Genomic DNA, 26,321 nt, shown 5'->3' with positions numbered 1-26,321 from the left:
AAATAACTGTATGTGTCAATGTGCACTGACCTTGCCTATAACTGACCTTCAGACACAACTGCTTAATGTATGTAATCAATGCAGACAACATATGCATAAAAGAGTTTTGTGCCCAAATTCGATGGAATATTACATGGAAAACAGGAAATATCTTCAGTCCTGTATACAGTACCTGGGTGAGAATAAATATACAAGGCTTAAAGCTGGTTTTCTGGGGGGAATTTGTCAGTCCAATATGTCGATTTTTATTTTTTATTTTTTTTGCGCTTATTTTGATGGCAAACATTGGTGTCAGCAAAGCAACAGTTGCCTGACAACTCTGGCGATTCGAGCCCAAAAAAGAGGGTGGCAACACAGAGACCTCCAAGCCTGACTTGCACTTGGCAAGGTGCAATGAGTGCATTACTCTGACAAGGTGTCAGACTCACGGTGCTCGTGTAATGGGCCTTCTGCCAGTTCCGAGTCACCGCCTCCCTTTCCCATTGCTAAGCACATATATCAGCCCCATATACTTGTCGCTAGGCATGCATCACATGAGGAAAGGGGTCTGGGTAAGCGCTCTCTGGGTTTATATGATGCAACATCTACAGAAAATAATGATGCATGCAACTGGGGTTTACTCTGGGGGAACGCAAATTTGACTAATAAGTGCTCAGAGGGTATCTGCCACATCTAGGATGCAGCAATATTCTTAATTCCAATCAAAGGCCTTTTACTATGAAATTTAAATCAGGGGCAAGAAGACTGGAAACAGTTGGTTTACACAGATACGGACATTCATGCAGCCTGAATACACGGAGCGTAAAACGAACATCTTTCACAATGAGTGTCACCAGTCTTGTTTTCTTCGATTTAAAATCAAAAGGGAATGAACACAACTGATAAGATTTATGAGGAGGAACGCGTCAAAATATTATCGATAAATGCAATATGTTGGAAATTCTACAATATTTTAAAGGTGGCTGAATCACCATATAAGCCTTTCATCCATCACAACAGTGGATATGGAATTTATAATAACAATACTAGAAGTACATTTTACCTTCAGTTACAAATACTTGCTCAAAAAGAAATTAAAATTAGGTACGGCAGTATTCCAGATGCGGTTAAAAATACACAAACTTGTCAAGAGTGGCTTTTCACGAACCTATGACTTCTCATATGCCTTCATAATTATTCACGCCAAGGTCTGAAAGACGAAAAGCAGCCACCAGTCACCAAGCATCACCAATCTCTTCAAAGGTAAAGGTGGGTGTATATAAAAGACAGAATAACATTTATTTAGCATTTATTATTCATTTTTTGCTATCTAACGACATAAATGATATCTCCTCTCGTATTTCTTTTTACTTTTTATTATTAGTCACTTCTAATGATAAACCAGCAGCACGTTTTAATTTGCAAATAAAAGGTTAACAGCAGGTCTGTTGAAGTTCTTAAATGATGAGTGGGAGACACACTACACAATTGTTGTTATTCTTGAACCAGACCTTTTATATTTATAATATACTGCCAATGAACGGGTTCCTTAATTAAAATGAAACCCTTACAGCACATATTTGCCTAAAAAAAAAAACCTAACTCCGAGAACATCAACACGTTACGTTAGAAGGAATGTGAATTAATATGCCATTAATTTACGAACTGATGTCATCATAATCTTTAAGATTTTGCAGATGTTACCTAAGGAACAGCTGGTTTCATCTGTGCACTACACTTTATAAACTGCAACGCCACGTGCCGTCTACTGTAGCCTTGTCAAGTAACAGCATAGTTAGGATGAAATACGCTTTCCAAGTCAAAACATTGCATGTTTACTAATAACTGGTTAAAACCCTCAGCTCCAAACTGGACTGTCTCTCTGGTAAGAGCTCAAAATTACCAAAACGATGAAGAAACTATAAGGAAAACACGGTCATGGCACCTTCGTTATCCAACATCACTATTAAATGCTAAAAAATATAGTTTACGTAAACATTCAGCATGTTCACTTCCTCAAATATAACCGCGTGTAGTGCACATATATACCGAGTCTTGCCAGCCACAAAATCTACGCAAACACACACACACACAAAAACACACACTGCAGGACATTGTACATAGGGCACATTGTTATTGGAAAGTAAGATGTAAATAACACTAAGACTTGGGACATTTAATATTTACATGTATTAATTTTAAGTCGAAAGCTTTATGGTCCTGCGCTACAGGGTCCCACCCCTTCTCTCCGGGAACCACTGGCTGTTTACATGACCGGTACCGAGCTGGAATGGAGACCATCTGACTAAGAGTATAATCTCTCCCGTGCAGATCTGAATCACCCTGCCCGCTTTTCCGAGGGGCAGCCGCGTTAGATCCCTCTCTTCTTTGCCCCCCAACGTGCCTCTAGCAGGCAGCAACGACCGACGCGCGGAGACCGCGGCCGAAAGCGAAGACCGTCATAGCGGCATCGGGAGAGCCAGCGCCGCGCCGCGCCGCGCCGCTTCCTGGTGAGAAACCCCACGGCTGAGGCTCAGCGCCCCGAGGCGGCACCGTCTGACTAACGGCGGCCGCCCTTTCCTCCGGTAACCTGGTGTCACTCCTGCCAAACACGCTCCTCTGAGAAGTTTGTCCTTTTCCCAGTTTTATAACTTTTACCGCCCCCCCCCGGCGCGCTCCCCTCGCGCGCGCCCATCGCCGTATCCTCCTAAGCAGCTAGCCGGCTAGCTAACTTCCCTAAAGTACACGGCGCTGCCCGCCGGCGTGCTGATCAGGCCGGATTGGCGCTTCTTATTTCGCCAGAAAGCCTTACACTTGGTTAGACCGTGGACTGCTAAGTTAAGATGGGTAACTAGTACTGTGTTCAGACGCCAGTGGTCACGGCCAGCTGCTTCGTAGCCGGACTTGGGTAAGTGTGAAGTGGGGGGGCTTAGCTAGCTTGCTAACGGTCTGTTGTAGTTCGCTAACTACCAGTTTCACGCCTGTTAACTAATTCGATTAAGTAAAGTTATTGTTTATTTAGAATGACTATAAACAGCCTTTGCTTAAATTTCAGCTTTGATGGCGCTGATAAACGATAACCCCGGTGACAGCTGATTAATCTGCTAATTTTGATTTCCACACCCCTTTACCTCGATATTTGGGATTTTTTTCATAATTATAATATACTTTTCTTCAGCGAGCCTACTGGTTATAGGTTGTACAGCAACTACCAACGTGTCACATGTAAGCAAACGAGTCTGAGATGTAGTTAGCTGCAGTATAGCTACATTGTAGCTGAGTAACGAAACGGTTCCGTAATACATTGAGTAGATGAGACTCATCTGTCATATTTGATTTTTATTTTATTATAATTTTGGTCAGCTGTTTCCAATGGCAATCATGGCAGTAAATCATACCACATTCACAGAAGTGATACCTTCTCGCCTGGTAAACTTGTTGAATATGTCCGAATAGATTACTTTCCTTAAGTTCCCACAGAAAGACAGAATTCTAATATAGTAGAAGGACAAAGGAAGGAAAAAAGAAAGGAAATCCTGAAACCCATGTCTGATATGATACTTTTTTTTTGCAAACCATGTCTTCAGAAGCACTGGGAAACACACAAGGGAAGCCGGTGCTGTGTTTTATTCACAGCCTGCCAGTAGCTTCTTAATTGACATAAGAGGTGGCCTTGTCAGCAAAAGTCAACGTGAGGTGCCACGTTTTGGCAGGAGACTTTCTTTTTTTGGTTTAGTGTCTGAAGTCACTTGTGCAAACAGGTTTTCAAACATGAAGCCTTTTGTTTTTACAACCTTACATCCCAGAGCCCTTTAGGGTTGTATGTTACATTAAGCCATCGCTTGACTGACAGGTGACACCTGTCAAGGTTGAAGCTGGAAACCGCCACCCATAAATGTGTGAGGTGTAGCCTTTATCCGGAGGGATGTTCAGGGTAAATCTGAAGTGAAAAGTTACAGATGAATAGTTAAAAATTCACTGATAAACGCTCGCTGATGAAAGTGAATTATTTAGATTGCGTTTTTTCCTTTCTTTTTCAGGTTTAACAGATCCTTTTATTTAAAGTGACTCTCCGCTTAGAGTTTTTTTTATGTTCTTTGACAAATTTGTCAGATGGATATTGTTTGTTGAAGCTGCACAGGTTAAATATCTGGCCAAAGACGCCTTTACTGGCAGCCATTTAGCAAAATTCTTTTAATAACCACCTGTTGTCCTAAATACATCTTTAATGTTACTAGAGAATTTAATTGTAAGCATCTTAATTATGTTCAGTATGAATTATGCATTTGCTTATTTTTTTTTTTTGCTACGCTAATCAACTTAAGTGCTTGCCTTGTATTTCAGTGGATTCTTAAGGAACTATTGTTAGGTGCAACAAGGGAAGCACAATGGTTTTTTATTGGCTGTAGACTGCATATATTTACCTTCTTCATCTAAAATGTAGTTTAACTGTTGCAGGTTGAAGGCTAAGTATGAGCACAACATATCTAATAACCATTTCTTCAATCACATTAGTAATTAATATTTTATTTACGTTCACATGTAATTCTTACCTGACGCTTTTTTACTCCAATGCCGCTTCTTAGCCAGCTGCACAGTGGGACATTTTACTGGAGCAATTCAACTTAAGCATCTTGTTCAAGGTTACTGCTATAGGATCTTCCTAGGACTTGAACAAGCAGTCTTCAGGATAAAGAGTCCATGTCCTTAACTATTGCATTACCCACTGAAAAAGAGTATTTGGTGCAATTTCATACAATATGGTTTAATATGTGCAAAGCTGGCTACTTTTGTGCTATGAGATCCACACACGTTACTGGTTTGTTTGATGACTGGCCAGATTTTAAAGGTTCTCAGGTATCTAGGTCTGTGTAAAGAAACTAGTGCACGCTTTGAATAGACTGCTGGGACAAGTTTCACACATTTGCTTTCAAACGCAAATTCATGCTCCTGCAGCAGTATTGCCATATGGTGATGCCAAAGCATTAAGCAGTTGTTTGATGAGAAGAGGGAAAATGTAGGCTTCTTCATCCTTCTTCATCTTTTATGCAGTGGGATGGGATGCTTCTGGTTTTTTACTGTTTCATTGAGTCCGAGAGCCGGTACATTGATCAACATTCATGCAGCTATACTGTCTGAGTTATTACTACCTGGGGGAGAAACGAATGTGGTGTAATGTCATTAGCACACTGTATACATGTCAGTTACTAGTAGGCATATAAAATACAGTCATTTTTTTGCATTTACTTGTAAAAATGTACATTTTCTGCACTTAATGGTGGGATCCTTGACTAGGCATTTGGCTGGAATGATATGTTTAATAAGTTATTTTTGATGAGAGTGCTCCTTTTTATTTTATAGCACAGATCCCTTACGTGACTAGGTATACCTGTGCACTACAGGCCCCTACGTGCTCGCTGTCATGAAATTATAGATGCATTTGCTACTCTAAACAAGTTGGCGAGGGCGGCGACAGCATGCATATGCCATAATACGAGATAAAAATAGAACCCACCTCTCTTGCCACTTATTTGTTAACACCTCAGTGAATGTTTAGAGGTTCCACCAGGATCCAGGGAAAATGTGGGAGTGCAAATTATAAAAGATTTTTGTGAGCTTTCTCCCCGTATGTCAGGTAGAGGAGCATCGGTGAGCCCCATGCAACCCCATTAATAGGAGTTTTATTCCATTTGGCCCGTGGCCAGCTTCAAGCCTGCGGTGAGGCACAAAAATCCCTTGCCATGGGTCTGCCAGTATGAGGCCCTCTGTGTTCACAATAACTGGGAAACAAGCAGCCTTTTGGAGGCTGCAGGAAGCAACCATGTTGTTTCAGAAGTCCTGCCAAGTCGGACCCGGGGACCTCTGCCATTGTGGTTGTGGGCAGCGAATGAAAGTCTTTCGCTCATGTCTGAAGCAATGCCGGGAAGCCGATGGGGTATTTAGATGTGTATGGAGGTCTCCGTGTGGACTGTTCCGGGGCTTTTTATTTCTTATTTTCCCCTTTTCTCGCAGGCTACAGTCACGGAAGCGGCTATACGGCACTACTGTGGCATGCTTCCTGGCCGGAGGCCAGCTTCCACGGACAGCTTAACCGGGAATATTTCCCAGCACGTGCTGTCCCGGAGTACCACGCACTGTCGACAGGGTGTGAACGGTTAAAGCCGTATTTATTACATTTGCGGAGCTTGTAAACCGTGTACGAGAAAGCCGGGTAGCAGGGAACGGCAGATGCTATGAGTTTGTCTATCTATAAAATCCACAGATGAGAGGACAGGCGTTGCTTTGAACAGGAGCTCGAAGTCACATCATCTTGCCTTTATTTTATTTTGTGCGCTTCCTCTGGAGGGGAAAGTGGGAATTTACGGTTTTATATGTAGAATAAGGCAACTAAACAAGATGGCTTATTAATATTCATGATGTGGGGAAAAAACACAACTTAAATCTTATTAATTATTCACAATCTACTGTTAAAAGTAACCCTAGATTTTATTGTTTTGGTTAATTAATCATATTTTTATTTCGTCTTTGACCGTTGTTCTCACAGTATTTACGATCGTTTTTTGCTTGCCTTTTAGAGGAATGGGGTTTTTAATGCGGAGTGTTTGTGTTCATCCATTATAAAGGATGGTTAAAGCGATGCTTGGCATGGGGTAAGCACACCAAAGTGGAAATGGCGTCACGCGAAGGTGTGTGCGCGACGTTGTGTGGACCTCAGATCCTATTTGTTCTCCTGACAGCTGTGTGACCTTGAGGACGCTGCAGTTCGGCTCTCAGCTATTGGATTCTGCTTCCTGGGAATAATTGTCGGTCTGAAAGACTGACGGTAAACTGCTGTTTAACTCAGGATGATGTTACACTCTGGCAGAGTTTGCCACGGATGTAAACATTTTAGCCCATTCGTTTTTTTGTGTATAGTAACGTTCTTCTTTCTGTTCTGTCCCGACATATATATGAATTCTTCTCCCAAGCTTGTGTCTGTTGATTTTTAGAACATGCACAATGAATTGACACCAACAATCTAGTTTTGTATTCTTGCATTCCTTGAAAATTCAGTCGCTGAAGGTTTCCGGAATTAAAATGATGGTAAAGAGGGAACTGAATGAAGATAGGATATTGCTCACATAAGATGAGTGGAAGTTGAATAAAAAAAACCTTTTAACGAGGGCAGTTGCCCTTACTGAGTGGAAGGTATTACTTCGATATCCTTACCCAGTGGCTCCAGTGAACACCACCACCCTAGGTATCTCTGATGGTAACCTCTAAATATTTCCATTGTTAAGTTGCACACTAATTATAGGTAGAGAGTCAATTGTACATACTAATCTCTACAGTCTAACATCTGCCTTTGTTATTGGTAGGTAGGCAGGCAGGTTCATATACTGGAGAAGGTTTGAAGTGTTACTGCACCTGTGATTCAGCTTTACCGTTGAAATTTGACGGGGGGCAGAGGGGTAGATGCAGTAGCTAGAAAAGGGACATATATTTTGGGCAAGGGGCCAGTCAGGCATTGTCTGACACTGAGAGCTGAGATTTTTACTGGCCTATGAGGTTTGATCTTAATTGTACTTGATATATGACAGAGAGGCCTTCTTAGAACACAGAGGCAAAATATTGTAGGTCAAATGAAAATCGGCAGTATTTTGTCTTGATTTATAGTGTATATTTCAAAGCCACTGGCGTAATAAGTTCTATATTTCATCTGTGTTCTTTTCTACACATCATGCGCGTAACCTTTGGGCCATAGTGTTAAAGTACCTGTGAGGGTATATGGTCTGGATTGGTGTGTAGCTGGAGGAGACAGGGAGGTAAAGCTGCATTAGTCCTGCACTTTCTGGGGAAGACCCAAAAAAAACACGCATGCACACACACACACACACACAAGCCCCGACTGTAAGCTAGCAGTCTAATGTAAAGATATACTCTCAGTAGAACCTTTATGGCTGTCCGTGCCATAAAAGCATAGCTTGTTAAGTCAGCTGATGTGGTGCTTTGCTAGAGGAGATGTGGACAGGGCTCACTGCCAAGGCACTCGTGCAATTACACATTCGAATCCATTCCCAGTGCAGGTCCAGCTGTTTTGGCAAAGCATGGAGGTGAGACCATTCTCTCTGAATAATCCATTTACAGTTATTCTTAGCTGTATCAGAGTTCAGTGGGCTTGCAAATGGCACCATGGAAAGATGAGCTCCCCCATCAACATGTTCTCGATTTCTGTTTCTGTCTTGTGCCGTGTGCGAACGCTTCGCCAGAAACGTTAGTATGTGTAAACCGACAGGATGGAACAGAGGCCGTGTTACAAAATTAAAGGTCTCCACAGATTAACTGGAAGAATTTCACACGACGAAGAACCCAAAATGGCAGCCGAGAGTTCTCTCTGTTTTCCTTGGGCTGGAAAACAGCCGCCACGCATCACTTAATGAGCTGTTCTTCACAAATCGTCATATTCCTCCCCGGGCTGCTGTTGTGAAAATGCAGCGAAACAAGCCAAGTAGTAAATAGCGAGTTTCACAGAGATTTTCACCAGGACAGACACAATTATGTGACACTGATGTTAGCTCAGCATACCTTTTATTAGTGGGTTTCGCATGTCTTTATCAATATCATTCATCTTTATCATTATCTGCTTTTCATACTTGTGTTTCCTGTGTTGGAGGAGTGGATCTAGAAATAATATCATGATCGATATGAAGATTAATGAATTAATTAAGAGGGAATTCTTACTCCATGAGTGACCTCAGCTCCCGTGATGAATGTAATTCTGGTTTTGGAGTCTTGACAGGGATGCTGTTTCAGGTTTAGTTTCTTTATGCACCAGCCCCTTCGTCGCTTCACCTGAGGCACTGCCGTTCTTTATGCCCCGGAGGCGGGCTGACAGCAGGAAGGATCCTTGGTGCGTTCACGGCCCGCTCACCATAGACGCCTTGTCTGTAGGCACGGAGATGCTCCCATTCAACCGAAACGCATGACTTAATTATGGCCAACGTCGGGAAAGAATAGTATCCAAGAATTTACCGTAGCTACATATCAATATAAGACATATTCTGCATTTATAAGTGTAATTTTTCCAAGTTTTATTTTTAAATACTTGAAGTTGCTCCTTAGATGTTCCACGGTTGAACTGTCTGTCATGATAGCTGTTAAAAATAGATGAACCGAATGAATAGTCTTTCACTACCTTTATAATGGACTCGTATAATGGCTTTGCTTAACGATCAATGACCGGGTTGTATGAATGGACTTTTTGTCAGTAAACCACCTGTACAGTCAACAGGCCATCAACAAAAGCCTTGGCAAAAGGTGCAACGTCCATTGTGTGCAAAGAGCTTGAGAGGGCTCCGAGTTCCTGCCCGCTTGGCTTACTGAGTCCACATAATAAGTCTGCCCCTTGAAAGACATGCTGGATTGTAATGGGAGGGGGGGTGGGGGAGGGCGGCTTCTTGCTCTCAAAAAAAAAAAAAACAAGAAGTAAGGAGAATGAAGTGACAGCTGCCTGCTCTTGAGTGTTTGCTTAACACTTTAATAGCAAGTCGGTAGGAAACGCGATTGTGGCAATACTCAGTAAGGGGTATCTTTATGACATCCATACGTAAAAGAGGACCAGCCTTTCAAACTTCAGACGCAAGCAAGATGTAAGGAGTTGAATAGTAAGCCCAGATCATATAATTCTTCTGTTTTGAACATAGGAGGGTGCATCTCAATGACCCATTTCCTCATTCATTATTTTCCGGCATGCTGATTGGTTACAGTTCTGCCTGTTGCTCCTATCCTATACTGTTTGAAATATTTTATTCAGTTCAGAGTCTGATGCTGCAGACTCCGGATTACAGTTCTGGCTTTAAAGAGACACCAAATATGAGTGAAATATGAGTAAAACATACATAAATTATGTTCCAGGTCATTAATTTATACAGGTAAACCTATAAACATTGAAATCACTGTTTCTAACATAGGCAGTGCTCTACTGTAAAGGTATTGCTGTTTCACTCTCCCATCATTAGTTTTTCCATTCACTGATGATGAGGCTGTAATAGATAACACAGCATTAAAAGCTTAACAATGCCATTGCTTCTTATTGACTGTCCTACTTCACTGGGATTTTGTGGCACCAGGACCAGTATGGGGTTTATGCTTCTGGTTGAAGCTGACCAGTATGGCTCACCCCATATGCTGGGATAAAAGGGATCCTTCATCCGGTCTCCCTGGGCACCTGACCTGGGAACGACATAGTTGTGGGCTATCCATTTGTTAGCGTGTCGTTATTCTAACCAGTCTTGCTTTAGGCAAGAATCGGGGGGCAGAATCCGTCCTTTGTGTCGGTTGCCTTTTGTGAAAGTGGGGTGGGGGCCACCTCTGTGGGGTCAGAAACCAGTAAGAATGCCATTGGTGTCTATGCTTAAAAATATGGGGGACCGGGAGGGTGAGTGAGTAAGGTTGTGTGTGTGTGCGTGTGTGTGTGCGTGTGTGTGTGTGTGTGTGTGTGTGCGTGTGTGTGTGTGTGTGTGACGGGGAATCGGGCAAATGTGGCTCCACGTGTTGACAATCTTGTTGCGGGATGCTGCCAGCCATGTCTATTAATAGTTTGGGGTTTAATGGCCACAGATAGTGTGTGACTTCACGGGCCAGACAGACACGCACCGGCGCGCCGACCATACCTTTCGAAAGGCATCTAAATCTGGGAATGCGGCGGCTCTGAACGTGGTGCCTGTCAGCGTCCATCGCCGCCCCGCCCCGTCCAGCGTGGCCCACTTATCGCCTTTTCCCGCAGCTTCCTCCTCTGTGGGCCACACTTGCGTCAGCGCTCATCCGTGTCCTTAATTGACTCCCTTAACAAGGTCATGGGGAGGCCTGGTGGCGATTGGTGGCCTAGGAGTTTTCCCCTCATTTATTTAATTTTATTTTTTTCCTCTAATTTTGCGTGACTTTGGGTCAGGAAGAAATGTCAGCCTCCATGTGTGAGAAGCCGAGGATGATGTGTAAACACATGCAGGGTGTGTTGACCTCTTTAATTATGCTCACCTTACGAAATGTCACTGCACCCTCCCAGAAACGGATACGGTTATCTTTATGCGAATGTTTGTTTTTTTCCTTTTCTATTTCTGGAATTACATTGATAGGGACAGCAATGTATATCTTCTTACTTTGTTTTTAATGGAATGTTTCTCCCATCCATTTGTATATAAGAGAGAAGAAAGTAAATAAATGCTAAAAAGCTTTATTAGTGGCAACCAGAATAATCTGTAGTTTCGATGGCTTGACATATTCTGGAATCCATTAGTTTGCTTAACTTAAAGCATAAAATGCTTATCTTTTATTTAATTCATCTTTTAATAATTTTAACTTTTAATTATTTTGAATGCGCTCAAACTAATTTAGAATGGACAAAGCTTTCCCAGTGATTCCCAGTATGCCGAACATCTTAAAATGCCTATTCCGGCAAACAGCAACAGGCAACAGCTGTACCAGAGTATTAGTAAATGCGCTGTTTTCTAAATACAGACTGTTTTTAATGGTGATGTTTGCAGCAGCGGTGATGTGTGTTTAATTAGCAGTCGTGCCCATTATTTAAAATGGTGGACGGTTGGGATGCGGACACCTCCAAGAACTGTCACCCGAGTCCCTGTGCCCGTTTTTTAATTAGTCTGCTTTTTGTGGCATCTGCCACTGCGACGGATAATAGAGAGTGGGCTCTGCAGCACGCGGCAAATAAATTCCTCGTTATAAAGCCCGAGCCTCATAGCCCTGCAATAGTGTAAGAAGAGACAGGCCCGTTACAATTCACAGCGGTCAACGCAAGAGGCCTGGTCAGCCACAAGCGTGGATGATTTGAAATTCCCCGCACATGGCAGCCTGCAGTATGTGTGCCTGTGAAAATGAACGTGTGTCCAGCACCTTAGTATTTTTGTAAATAGTGGTCTTTTTGGTCTGTCAGTGGATTGTTGGCTGTTCCCGTTCACCTCCTAACCTCTCCACTGCCGCGGTCGGGAGATCGACGGTAGCATGAAGCAGCAACCATCTTACTTGTGCTGTAGTGGTGAAACCGCGCGTCCGGTCAAGGTCGCGGCGATCCGGGGCCTATTCCTGGAAGATGAGGAAGTGATATGAGAATCGGCTCTATTTCTGTGTGTGTGGGTGTGTGCATATAATGGCCACGATATGTCAGTGCGTTAGAAAAAAATCTAATTGAATAATGAGGAGCTGCAGCCTATTCCTTGCAATGGTCCATTTGATCTCACATCCGTAGCGTTGATAATATTCTGTGTATTTCTAACACGTACAATTTTTAGGATTCGTCTATATTCAGCCCAGGAGGTTACATTAAAACGTAGGCAAATGACTCATCGATTCTAAGTTTGTCCATGCTCTGAGGCATTTTATTTGCCAATGTTAGCTTGATGTCACATCCATTACCCTGGAATTTGTGTCTTTCTGGTACGCCGTTCTGTTTCCGTTTTCAGGTGAAATATCGAATCGCATGAATCCTAATGAATCGCTGCTGTTCTCGTTGCAGAGCTTTGGGATACAGGGACTGATTTGCTGCCACCATGGAGGTTCAGCCTCAAGGTCAACAGTCCGAGCATCAGCAGCAGGTAGGGAGACGCACCACTCGCCGAACAGCTGCCGGCATGGCCGCTCTTCTGCTCTCTTCCCCCTGCCGTTCTGACATAGCTGCCTGTCAGTCCAGCCACAGGAAGTGGTTCTAGGTCTTGCTTTTCCCCCTGACCCGAGGCTCCCTTCCCCTGTACACTAATTCCACACAGGTGTACAGCTAGCAGGTATTAATTGAGTTTTTGCACACTGCCTGGTCTCTGTAAGGCGCCATAAAGGGCTGATTTTTCTTCTTGTGTCGTCTCTACCTGATGTGTCGGGTGGAGGAAGGGGGTCCGTCAGATGAATTGTGGATTCAACGCATGTTTTTTTGCGTCTTGCAACAAATTTACTGTGACTCTTGCACCCGTGACTCCTCTCTTTGCGACCAGTTATCCTCTTGTATCGTCATGATGTAGTGAGGCAGTTGATATGCTTTGGCTTTATTTTTTTCTTCATAAATGGTTCTGCTTTTTTTATTATTAGATATTTGGGTTAATTTCATGTGCTAGTTTTCTTTGTTTTCGTTTTTTTGGACAAGAAAGAAGTTCTTCAACAAAGAAATAACAAAAGGACAAAAAAAACATCGCTTTAAGGAAGATGCTTGAATCTAAAAAAAAAAAAAAGCTTTGGAATTAAACAAACACATAGTACCAAAGTTGAGGCTCAATATGGAATTGCTTATATTGATTGAGACTTTTGCAGCTGGACCCCTCGCTGTGGTTACGTGGTTCGATAAAACGCCGCCTCTTATGTGCAAATCCCGTCTCTGCTGGATTTTCGTAGCGGACCGGAACATCCAGCAATCGATTTTCTTGGAAGGAAGATTCTTTCTCCATATGAATTCAGTAAACTCGCAATAATAACAAGGTAAATAATCCATAAACTTCAAAGGGCGTTCATAAATAAGGACGACATTAAACGAAAGAAGCTTTCAAACCCGACATGAAAGAAATGTGTACGGGGCATTTTTGTGTATTTGAACATTGACCGGTATTTGTATCAATATAGCCTTTGAAGTCTGGCTTTGGCGTCCTTCGTTTTTAAAACCTAAATCACGTTTCAATCAGATAATGTACCCTTTCAACACAGACTGGGCATATGTACGATAATAACAAGCACATTTGATGCACCGTTTTGATATGTCATCCTATGTAGAGGTTAGTTCCAGTGGTACATTTGAAAAATTTGCAGGAAATAGTGCCCCCTACACACACACACACACACACACACACACACACACACACACACACACACACACACACACACACACACACACAAATACACACACCCACACACCACCCCCCAACTGGTATACAAGCACATATGGAAAATGTTTTTGGTACAGCTCAAAGATTTCAGCGCCGCTGGAGTTTAAGATATCAGGACAGCTGCCCTGACAAGGCGGCTGGGAGAAGGAGGCTCAGGCCGATCAGATCAGCAGAGATCTCGGTCTGGGGGAATGACTAATATTTCTCTTTGTGACCATGGCTTTTTTTGGCCCTTTGGGGCGGAGAGTCCCCGGAGTCTGCACCGAGTCACAGTGCTGGACATGGCACTTTTCGCTCCTGCTTGTGTTATGATAAAACTGCATGCACATGTTGACCCGAGACATTTCCTACGATATATCTGCACACGCAAACCACAGAGTTTCATATGTTTCCTTAGCAATTATTGGGAGGCCTTATGACCTGGATATATTTAGGGTTTGTGTGTGTGTGCTTTTATGTAGTGTTAATAAACACTATATGAATGACTATATAGGGAATATGGCAGCGTGTTGAGTAAGTTTGTATGAATTATTTAAGGTTTGTTAAAGCTCTGCTTGGCGTCGGACTCGAGTGTTTTACAGAACAATAGCCAAACCGCTCTTCTGATCCGGGGAGTTTGTTTGTATGATGCCATTGGCTGTTCTGGCTTGTGACGTCATGCATACCAAAGTCCTGCCTCTTTGCCTTCCCACCCCCAAACCCCTGCTGCCCGGATTTCACATTGTGCCTGTTATATGCCACTGGCCTGCAGAGTCTTTGCCGGTTAAGCTCCAAAAATAGGAAAATCAGAGAAATTTAGGTGCATGATAAAGAAGAGAATTGAGAAAACAGTATTCACAGATGTATCCGGCAAAATTTTATTATGTTTTGTTTTTCTTGGCTAATTTTTCCGTGCCTCTTGAGCTGGGCGTGTTGCAGAACAATTGGTTCAAAATTAAGCAAAAATCCCCCCCCACCCCCCTCCCTGAATGCTTTCCCTCTCTTCTACCTGTCTCTTCTCTTTATGGTGGGCTCAATGCCATTGAGTGAAACAAGCTGTGCATTTTTCTCACAAGCTGCTATCTCTGTAAACTGCGTGTTTGGTGTGTGTGTGTGTGTGCGTGGGCATACTCTCTGCCCCTTTTTTGGCAATGGCGTGAGACTCAGCTAGTGGCAGGGGTGCAATCCTCCATCCCCCCCCCCACCACCACCACCACCACCACCTCTGCTCCCCCCTAGATTTTGTGACGGGACAGAGTGGATGAGGAGAGCTGTCAGTCAGTCAACCCTCCCCCTCCCAGTCTCTAAGGGAGAAGCCATGGGATACAAGAGGTGCCGCGAACAGGCTGCACAGTTTACATCCGCTGCCCACTGTTAAACAGATCAGCCCTAATGAAGTGTCCGATGTTCGGGCCGCGTCAGCCTAATCCTCGCTGGCAGCCCGTCCCTGGGCGGCCAAAAAAGCCGGCACCCTCTGGCCTCCTCAGGCCGCCCGGCGCTGCCACTAATCAGGCCCGACGGTGCGCGACCTGACATGCAAATGTAGGTCATTGCATATGTAAATGTGTCATTACGGACCCCACGTGCCAGAATGCATTAGCGGGAGAGTGCTGGCAGCACGCGGCTGTCAGGCGCGGCCCAGTCTCATGCTGACGCTTGTCGCCACGCGGCCAGTGAAAGATTCCCGTGCCCCCCCCCCCCCCCCCCCCCGACTTCTGCAGATTCACGTTTGTCTCATGCTGTTCTCCTGGCCCTCCGCCATCGCTCCAGACGCCGTGCAGGCAGCCCGACGGTTGCGGCGTTGTACAATGTGCACGCAAGTCGTCCCTTTCGTGATAAATCGCCAAAAGCTGATAATCGGTATTAACAGAATGTGGTTGTTTTCTGGTTCTGTGTGTGTGGGCTTGGCACGGCTTTTCCTCATGCAGCCAAAAAGAATACAGAGTGTGAAAAATAGGTGTCTCTTAATTGCCTGTTGTGCGTAAGTGTGAGTGAGTCTGTCCTGCAATGACCTGGTGTCTCCTCCAGTGTTTTTCCAGTATCACCACTGCCCATTACTGGATTAGGGGGATGGATGGATGGATGGATGGATGGATGGACATCCTCACTGAATGTAATGACATCACCAATGTGTGTCGTGGCCAGTTTCCAGGGACATGTTGATTTTCGACCATGTGTTTCATCTGTAGTAAGCCAACCTAAAAGGACGCATTAGTATTAGGTGATTATAAAGGCCTTCCCCAGAGTCACAGTTCCCTGCATCTCTCTCTGTCTGTCACCTTCTGTAGTCGTGATCTTTTACAATTGCAAGTTTACAAGATGCTTAGCTTTTGAACTTGTATCTGAGGGGCGCATTCGTACTATTATTACGATCTGGCTAATTTTAGATGTTTTAAAGGCCAGGCAGCCCTAAGATATATTTTAAAGTTACAAGAAGTTTGCTGGTCTCCTGAAACCTTGTCATGCCCTGCATGTGGGATTCCATACACATTGGTAATGAACGTTCTTCTGTTTTATATTTGTCCAGTTTGTACCTTTTGAGAGTGACTGAATGTACTTTCTCCTTCATGTGTTTGCTTAGTTCACGGCTATCCTTGTTTCTGCCATGGGTACCTGAAAACCAGATATCTGTTTATACAAGAATTGGGAACTAAATGAAAGTAGTGTATTCACCCATTCTATCATCTTTTTTTTAAAAAAAAAAAAAAAACCTGCCAAACCTTCATGTTTTTCTTACTTATTTGTATTTCCAGAAGCCTTTGCAGCCAGATATGGGGCACAATGCCCTAGTAAACTATGAAATCGGGAAGATGATCGGAAGAGGGCAGTTCAGTGAGGTGTACCGCGCGCGGTACTTGCTGGACAACACGTCCGTGGCATTGAAAAAAGTACAGGTAAGACTCAAAGCTCATCGAATCTCACATCCGCATCACTGGATGCTCTCACATGAAAAAATGAAAAATTGCTAAAAATGAGGCATTCGGACTGGCGTGAGGTTTGTTGACAAATGATGATTCTGGTACCATTTGACAATTCACTTAATAAAATTTATTTTACATTTTTGCATGGATTTGACTAGTTTCCTAATATATTTATATTGTAATAGAAAAAAAATTGCTTTCTGTTAATTTATTCCTAATGTATTTGTATGGTAACTATTTTTTTTGTTTTTAGATCTACCAGAAATGTGTACTAATAAATTAGCATAACCTGAACGGTCTGGGCTGTTTAAAAATGCAAACATCTTGAATTATCTGCAGGTGTTTTTTCCTGAAGTAACAGAAAGCTGCGTTCGCAGGCTGCTTTTCACCTTGTTTGTGTTGTCTTGGCGTTTCCCGCATGACCCCGAATCGCGGGCATGCTGGCCACCGTGGGCTCACTGGTCAGTGACGCCTTGCCTGGCCGCAGCCCAGCTTGTCTTGCTCCCACCCTTGTATGCACGTTTCACGCGCTCTTGTCCAGCCACCTAATATCCCTCATGACACTGCGCACACACACACACGCACATATGCACACACACATACTCCTGCCTTATATCTACTCCTGTTTCACCCAAATCCCTCTGTATAATACTCACATACCCACATGGAGAGATGTGAGGTTTATACTGGGGGAGCTTGGGGTCTATACAGAGGGACGTGTTAGTTATATGGGGGGATGTTGGGGTTATACAGAGGGAGGTGGGGGATTTACGGGGGGGTGTGGGGGATAACCCCTAAATCTCTCTCCCACTGCCCCACATCTCCCCAAACCCCCCTCCACATCTCCCTCCAGTTACCCACCTCCCTGCATATGACCCCCCTACATGCCTAACCCAGTTCCACCCTCCCCACATCCTACCGCCCAAATTTCCCCTCCATCCCCCGATCCCACCCTCTCACAACTCCCCCCGCCACCCCACCTCCCCCACACCCCTCTGAAATGCTTCGGGATTCTCTGCGAACCGCGATCCGTTTCCCGGGAAGCTGCAAGCCAGGGATGTATGAAAAAATAATTGGCAAGCGGAAGATTAGCGCGCCTCCAGCCGAGGCGTGCGCCGCCACTGCGTAATCTGCACTTGTCACCGCTGCGGGCCCATCACCGCTAATGATGGCCCTGACAAGCAGCCAGTGTTTCCAGGTAGACGATGGTAACCGCGCTCGCATAACGAGCTTTAAAGTGTGCCCCCGCGCCTTTCCCATTTTAGTGCCGTCCCGAACGTTAATTAGGAGTCACGAACGCAAATGCATGAACGGCTCGGGTTCTCGTTTAAGTGCTCCAGATGTGTCACTAATATGTGACTTTAATTAGAATAAAAAAAAAAACCTCAACAACGGATGCGAAATGATCAACAGGAGATATCGGATCTCTCGCCGCGCGTATTCGAGCTGAAGCGTGAGATGAACATGGGTGTGTTTTGTTTCGGCGTGGCAGGCAGGGGTACAAAATGGCCGCCGTGCGGAAAGGCCGTCAATCACAGTGCACCCCATCATTCAAAGTGCACCCCGGGCAGAAGCAGCACTTACATATACTAGCATGGCTTCAGGCATTTGACCAAAGTGTCGTGGGCCTCCTCCCCTATTGCTGCTCATACACTTGGACCTACAGGCTGTCAAGCGCCATGTTTTATAAGCTGTTCCGTTCCCGGGCCATAGCATTATGTTATTCATATTCTAATGATATGATGGTTTGAGTGAGTCTATATGGAACATCATCCATCCACTCAGTTTTCATAGCCACTTTCCCCAGTACAGAGGTTATGGTCAGTGCCGGTGTTTACCAACAGTCAGATCTATGCATGGGGCCCCCTGTTGGCAACAAAGTCACTACACTAGAGGAGGTGGGTGTGGCGGCTCCCAAAGTGATTTTTTGATTGGGCCCCAGAAAAAGTCATATCTATCATAAAAATTGTTAACAGTGAACCTTTGTTATGAGTCATGTTTGTATGTTTCTTGACTGACAGTCCTTTTCACAGTTGCCCCAGTATGATGCTCTGTTCTTCCTGTGGATATGGATGGATGGATATTTATGATGTTATTTAAACAATTAATTATTTCTAAGTCACTGTAAATGCAGTAAGACTTGGGCTGTGCCTGTTTTGTCAGGCACTGCATATTTTGACTTCAGAAGGACAGATTTTTTTTTATGCATCATTCCTTTTTATGAAAGTGATGTTAAAGAATTTTCTGTTTAACCATTACAGCACATTACTGCAGGTTTGTTCCTAAGCTGTGATATTGCTGACATCAGGCAGCTCTAATGACAGAGATGCTAGTTTTGGACACATTTAACGTAAAGGAAGTGGAATCCTGCTTTGTTTTATCACACTGTTAGTTTATAATTCATGAGACATCGGTTCTCACGACGGCACGTTTTGCCGTGTAAAACAGTGCGGTGAGTCACAGCGAGGTGCCGGTTGAGCGAGGCACGGCCCAGTCCTCCAGGTGTGCCTTTTCGGACGCCGGCGTTCAGAGGATGCCGTAACAGCGACTCCCCCTTTGATCTCTTGATAGATATTCGACTTGATGGATGCCAAAGCGCGGCAAGATTGCATCAAAGAAATAGACCTCCTTAAGGTAAAAGAAAAAAATAAATGCCCGACGAATGAGTGGGGCGGCGCCTTGTGTTGTGTTTTCTAAAGGCACTGAAACGGAGACCTTGAGAGCAACATGAGAGAAACAATTGATCTGTACCAGATGAACAGTGAGAACACATCACTAGCTCCAGCGTGTCATTCCTCCAGGCAGGAATGGTTTCTTTATTGCAGGGCAAAACTATGGTTTTTATTTGCACCAGTATCTCTAGTGTTAAGATGGCATAGAATGTGATTTTTTTTTTCAAGCAAATTATCCAAAATGCCTTAAACAGGTACACAACCTTTTAAAAAAAATCATTTGATTAAAGATAATTTCAAGTTCAGTAAATCACCCAGGCACGGGGCTCATTGCAGAACATGAAAAGATTTTGTAAAGGATTGATAGTTTTAATGAAATGAACATCATTAATCTGCCATGTCGACGCCATCAACACCACTCATGAGTTCTCTTCAAAGCATTTCCAGTTATATAAACTGGTGATGATGTGGGACATTATTTCACGTTCACTGTATTTTCTGTCCTTCAGACCACAAACGGTAAGTGGGTTTATTGGGTTTCAGTGTATTCAACGATATGGTGACGTTCACAAGTACACACAGCAACCGTCTTGCTCATGCTTATTTTATGAACATGGTCCCGATTAATTCATTTTTACGGCATTTAAGGTTCTAAAATGTTGTCTGTAGCACATGTTACGAGCAAATGCTGTTTAACCTGTGGCTTTTTGCTCAGATCTGTGTATTTTTATTTTTTTTTAAATGTTTTAACCTAACATTTTTTCAGTCGTATTTAGGATTCTGTCACAGACAGAAACATGAAAAACAGGCCAGAATACATGCCTGCACTTTTTTTCCCCTTTGAGGTCACACAAGGATTTGACATTAGTTTCATCAGGGCTTTTTACTTTGCATTTTACCATGGAAACTGCATTAATATTAGTCTGCTCTGTGTTGTAAATATGCGAAAAAAACTGGGGACTGGCATTCTATAGAACTCACTGAGTGTTGATTATGACTAAGGTTTACGTCTAACCAACCTGTGATGTTTTTTTGCTCCTACCTCCCCAGCAATTGAACCATCCCAATGTAATTAAATATCACGACTCGTTCATTGAAGAGAACAAGCTGAATATTGTCCTGGAACTTGCAGATGCGGGGGACCTGTCACAGATGATAAAGGTAGGGCGTGCATGGAGCTCCTGATTGCCACATCTCTCCGCTGTCGTTACCTGGCAGCAAGGCAGAGATGCATGTTTAGACACTTGCATCTTTTTTTATGACACATATCAATTACTGTGATCCTCACACAACTTCAGCTTATGGGATGTTTGCGGTCCTCTTCATCATTTCATCATCTACCAGAAAAATAATTCCCATTGTGTCCAAACTATTGAAATATTTTTAATTGTCACATTAAGTTATAACGTGCTTTTATCTTCAACTTTAACTGCGCAACAAAAATGTAGCTAGAATGTTGGTATTAACTAATGTGTGGTTTTACTTAGACATGTGAAACCATTTTTAGGAGTCATTCAAAAGCCTGTAAAATATAAATGTAATATTTGCCAATTTTCTCAAGCACTATGTATTTGTTCTAATTGTGCGACATGGTGGTGGATCTTAAAAGATTCATTTGTTGTGGAGTACTGCACTGCACTGCACTGCACTGCACTGCACTGCACTGCACTGCGAAAATCACAGCAAGACTTAATGGAAGGAAAAGGTCTTTGGTTTGGAAACATGGAAATCAGTTTAAGCACCGTATGTAAAATTTAGCAGCTACATGCTGTACATGTCTGACTTCCAGTAAGAAACATAAGCTGGTATGTATCTTCTGAAGCAGGGATGCATAAAGGGATGAAGCAGCCGGTGAATCTAACATTGCAAGTTCATGCAAAGTCTTGTGGATGAACCGCGGCCATGAATGTAACGTTCAGTCCTGCTCGCTGACGATAAAAGGCATCTGCATTGTGTCAGCTGCTTATTTTCCTGCTCAATTCAACACCGCAATACTGGGGGCAGCCTGGAGAAGCGACTGATCAATCATACGTGTGAAGCGCAGGCTGCTTGATGTATGCAAGGTGTCTGAGAAAAATGTGGATGGAATTTAGGAAATGAGAGAGCAACACTACAAACCTCAGAAGATGTCGGATTGGTATGAGCACCATCTCTTACCCCGTCTCTCCATCCCTGCCATGCCATTGAGAGTCAGTTACAGTATGTGCTGATAAATTTATGAAAACGCAATGCTCCCTATATTACACATATAGGAGAATTGTGATGCAAGTGTGCAAAATGCATGAGCTTCCATTCTTTTTGATCTCTGTCCATTTCAGAATTCAGGCGATGTCAGGTTTGCTGGTGAGTTTCATGAGATTCCAAACTGTGACGCCGGCCCTGTTTACCTTTGAATAATCGGAGACTTGGTGCACCATGCCTCTCACTGGCTTTGAGCGCCTCTCTTCATATGCAAATGGGAATCTTGAGAAATAGCACAACCAGTGATCTGTTTGGGATGTAGGCCAGTGCTTATTAAGCCAAGAATTATATCCAGGTTGGCTTGAAATATTTCCCTGAAAGCAAGAGGAAGTTAACATGTGAAAAATAGTACATAATAAATAAAAATAAGGATGGATTTTCCAGGTTTACCTGGTTGGGTGACAGTGACTATGTTACTGTGAGAATTGTGGTGGGGCTCTATCACCTAAGAGTGTCCAGTCAGGTGACCGTCATTGTTACCATCCATTGGTTCCTCCTGTCTCTCATTCTCCGCGTGTATTAGCATTTTTTGGTCTTGTTATAAAACTCTCCTTTATGTTGGACATGGATGTCTGTGATTTCCGAAAACCTCTGTGTCATGTGTTTCTGTTTATCTAGACTTTCCCACTGAAAACAGCAGCAAGATATCACTGTGCATCAAAATATAATGAAAACATAATGAAAGGCAGTCATTTGTTTCTTATGACCCAAGCTGTGAGCTTTAAGGTCACTTTGAATTCTTCTATTAAGATTGCCGTAGTTGGTTCATATGAATCTGTAAGTCGGTTCATCTCAGTTTTCGCTGGAGGGCTTCCAGGCACTTCTCCTCTCTGAGGGAAAGGTTTTTTTAAAAAAAATTTTAAAAGTCTGATGAGCTCAATACATTGGAATATTTACTCCTATACTAGCTGTGTTAGATCTTTTGCAGTTTGGGTTTAATGGCGGCGTTCTGCTGAGTAAGATCAGATGACAAATACTTGAGCGTGCAGCCCATTAAGCGCAAATGTACATTTTAGCGCTAACAGTTGTCATGAGCATGTTCTCTGAACTAAGATCGAGTATCAGTTCCCTAACAGTGTATAAATGAGGGTGTGTTTGATAAGGGGCAGGGGCTTGTTTAGGTATCAAAGAAGCAGATGTGCACAGAAAATAACCACAGATTGGAATTTTGGGGAGTCCAGTGTCGCTCTGCAGCTTTGGGAGGCTCTCAGTGCGACACAAAGGCATCTTTCTATGTCTAATTAAGGTCTGAAACGAGGCCAGCATCTACCTGCATGTTTAGCAACAAACCAACGCTGTTTGTTAAATAGAACTGCATTGACTTTTATGTTTGTGTGGTCTAGGTATACCTTACCTTGTGGGGACAAGATTCCTGGTCCTCATGCGGGAAAACTGTATTGTATAAAAATCTGTGACTGCAGTGAGAAAAGTAAAAATGCAAAAACTCTTGTATTTTGTTTGGTTACTTATGGTTATGGTCAGGGCTGGGTGGGGGTTAAGGTTGTCATAGTTCGCATTAGCATTTTTCCCGTAGAAATGAATAAGTGGCCCCTAAAAAGATATGACCACACGACTGTGTGTGTGTGTGTGTGTGTGTGTGTGTGTGTGTGTGTGTGTGTGTGTGTGTGTGTGTGTGTGTGTGTGTGTGTGTGGTGGGGGGGGTGGGGGTTAGTATCACACCGTTCGCAGGTGGCAGTATGCCAAAATTAAAAGTCAAATTAAGCTAATGAATCATCTACAAATAGTGAGAAAGTTGACTGGACATCCCAGCTAATTTCAGTTCAGTTTTTTTTATGGTGCACTTTCACAACATTACATTGCCTTAAAGCACCTTACATTGTCTCTGGTCAAAGCCCCCAGTAAGCCAGCCAGAGGTGACAGTGGCAAGGAAAAACCACCTAGTAGGAAGAAAATTTGGGAGGAACCAGACCCAAAGGGGGAGCCCATCCTCCAGGGAGCAGCAGTGGAAGCCCTAACCCTAACCAGACCCAAAGGGGGAGCCCATCCTCCAGGGAGCAGCAGTGGAAGCCCTAACCCTAACCAGACCCAAAGGGGGAGCCCATCCTCCAGGGGGCAGCAGAGAAAGCCCTAACCCTAGCCAGACTCAAAGGGGGCGCCCATCGTCTGGTGGCCAGCAGAGGAAGTCACATGAGCACTAAATCATGAAATATATGCTCCAGTTTGTTAAGCCTGGGTATAAATGCACAACCACTGGCAGCAGAGCAGGCAGGAGAGACGCTGCTGCGAGGTACTCGTAATTGTAAAAGTAGATTGAAAATATAATTTCTAGATGTTCAATTCACTATTGACAAACAGTGGAGCAGGTGGTCAGTGAAGACTGGTCTTCCTGTCCCTCAGTGCTTGTGCGAGAACTTCAGCCTTTCATCATGACTGTACTTCTGACAGCTGCCAACGAAATGAGCGCCAATTGCGTTCTTTTCCATGGCTCATGTTGGGTAGGGATGCTTCAATCCTCTCTGTTTATTTTAATTTCCATACCCTCTGCCCCCCCCCCCCCCCCCCAACAGCACTTCAAGAAGCAGAGGCGGCTTATTCCGGAAAGTGCCGTGTGGAAATACTTCGTCCAGCTGTGCAGCGCTCTGGACCACATGCACTCTCGGCGCGTCATGCACAGGGGTGCGACAACCCGCCTTCGCCCCCCCACTGCCACCTCTCTCCACTTGCATCTCTGCCATCTCTGCTTCTGTCACTTGGGTGTACATGACATTTACATGAGGTTTGTTTTGTGGATTTCACACAAGGTTATGCTACCAGACAAACCTGACGTGAGCACAGACATCTGTTACTCAAGTTATTTTCACCTGAAATCTTCCACATTTCCAGATGTGCTTAGTTCACAATATTCACAACATGGCGAAGTCTTTTAGCTGAAGCTGTAATTTCATTTTTAAATAAATAAAGTACACAATTCACTGACCCAGAGCTTCAACATGATTATTCACCCTCATGTAGTGTATCAGATTATAGAGGTCACATGAGCAGGATGTTTGGTGAAAAGGTGCTCCTCCCATTGTAGAGGTGATACAGCAGCAAGCCCCCCCCCATGTGTCCCCACGAAGATAGCGATCCTTTGGAATTACCAGTGTGGTCACCGGAAATTGTGGATAATATCCCAGTCAACCAGCGTACCCTCCTGCTCGCCATCTGTGGGCAAATAAAAGGCTTCAACAAGGCGTATAATGCAGGCTCAGAAGCTACTCTTCCATGCGTCAGCTTCCATTCCCCCGTCCAGTTTACACGGTGACGTTTTGCTAGAAGTCCCCAGTGACGACTCCACACAACCCTGTTTTGACTCGTTCGCATCCCAAACAGATTGCGTTCAAATCCATCACTGTGCTGTTTTAACCTCCAGGAATCACACTAAAAGTATAAAAGAAAATGTTTTCCTTTCATCAGTAAAATTATTACTGTATGTATCACATGCAGTCCTACTTAGATGTCTTGTTATATTACCAAATGATAATTGCCGTTAATTTGTGTGAATGTACATAGGTATTCAATCAGTGGTTCAAATTTGGCAAAAATGTGAAATGTCAAAAGAATCCCATGCTTATTTGTGAAAATGCATGCTTCAAGACTCCCTTTTTAAACACCTTTCAAGCCAACATTTGAACCGCACGCCTCTAATTGGCGTACCATTGTAAACTTATAATTGGCAATTACAGTTGTCCGAAATCCATTTCCTGCTTATCTGTAGTTTTGTGTGAGGCCTGCAGTTCGAAAATGAAACCCTTCTCTCTTTTCTTTTCACAGACATAAAACCAGCCAACGTGTTCATTACTGCCACTGGGGTAGTTAAACTGGGAGACCTGGGACTGGGAAGATTTTTCAGCTCTAAAACCACAGCCGCCCACTCTCTAGGTGAGCTTAATTAAAACGCTCGGCTTCAGCCAAGTTGCTGCAGTGCCTGAGGCGGATGTGTTTCATTATACTGTACCGCTGTGACCTAGAACCACGTGTTTGTTATTAAAAAAAGCTTGACCTTCTGGAAGCTAATGGCTAGCCTTAGCCAGCCACTAGACATATCTATTTCATTGGACAGTTAGGACTTTCCTGTCGCTTTGACCTCCACAGGATGTGAAGTCTGGACTAGCTGCTGCTGTAAGGGAGTATTTTACGGCAGGCTTTACCCACAGCCGGGACCAGTATAGTCTCTCAGCTACTGCTTTGCACTTTAGCTAGTTTGTGATACCAGAAACGCATTGAAGGAAATCCTAGGTCTCTGAAGGCCCAGTCCCTTTGGGAGTGTGCTGCGGGTCGCCTACAAGGCCGAAATGCCCCCCTCCTGCAGCCAGTGGTCAGTTCTGTCAAGGCTGGTCCCATAAAACAGGCGTAACGTAATGTTCTGTTCTCACATCCCGTCGAACTGAACAAACGGTTCCCACATCTGTTCCCACATCACGTTCTCTTAAGACGTATTATTGTCCTCCGTCTCTTCTACATCTGTTTTCATTTTCATCCTCCTCCCTCCTTTCCTGAGCCTCTTCTGTGTTTTTTTTTTTTTTTTTAATTATATGGGTGTTTTTGTGGCCTTGCAGTTCTGATACTAAGCATTAACATAAGAACGAGCTGCTCATACATTTAGTGAAGCCAGTGTTATATAATGTTCTCCAGGAGCTACTGTAAAGTCCCAAACTGCCTAGGACGCCCAG

General features: G+C 43.8%; 1 protein-coding gene across 3 annotated transcripts in view; it reads left to right on the top strand.

Moving 5' to 3' along the window:
- Window positions 1-1,868: 1,868 nt before the first annotated feature.
- Window positions 1,869-26,321, top strand: part of LOC125716681 (serine/threonine-protein kinase Nek7-like) — a 40,258-nt gene continuing 15,805 nt past the window's right edge. Inside the window, exons 1-8 of one of the 3 annotated variants that reach the window (XM_048989269.1) lie at window positions 1,869-2,290; window positions 2,390-2,489; window positions 12,488-12,566; window positions 16,568-16,708; window positions 19,307-19,369; window positions 20,458-20,568; window positions 24,177-24,285; window positions 25,423-25,530. In XM_048989269.1, the coding sequence (XP_048845226.1) occupies window positions 12,522-12,566; window positions 16,568-16,708; window positions 19,307-19,369; window positions 20,458-20,568; window positions 24,177-24,285; window positions 25,423-25,530 (577 nt within the window). In that variant the 5' untranslated portion in view covers window positions 1,869-2,290; window positions 2,390-2,489; window positions 12,488-12,521. Of the gene's footprint in view, window positions 2,490-2,513; window positions 2,888-12,487; window positions 12,567-16,567; window positions 16,709-19,306; window positions 19,370-20,457; window positions 20,569-24,176; window positions 24,286-25,422; window positions 25,531-26,321 lie in introns of those variants that run through there. The other 2 variants (XM_048989267.1, XM_048989268.1) reach the window with 2 other exon arrangements.

The sequence above is a fragment of the Brienomyrus brachyistius genome, chromosome 21 (assembly GCF_023856365.1).
Source record: "Brienomyrus brachyistius isolate T26 chromosome 21, BBRACH_0.4, whole genome shotgun sequence".
NCBI classification, from domain to species: Eukaryota; Metazoa; Chordata; class Actinopteri; order Osteoglossiformes; family Mormyridae; genus Brienomyrus; species Brienomyrus brachyistius.
Note: the sequence above shows the minus strand (reverse complement) of the source record. Positions and strands in the feature narration are given on the sequence as shown.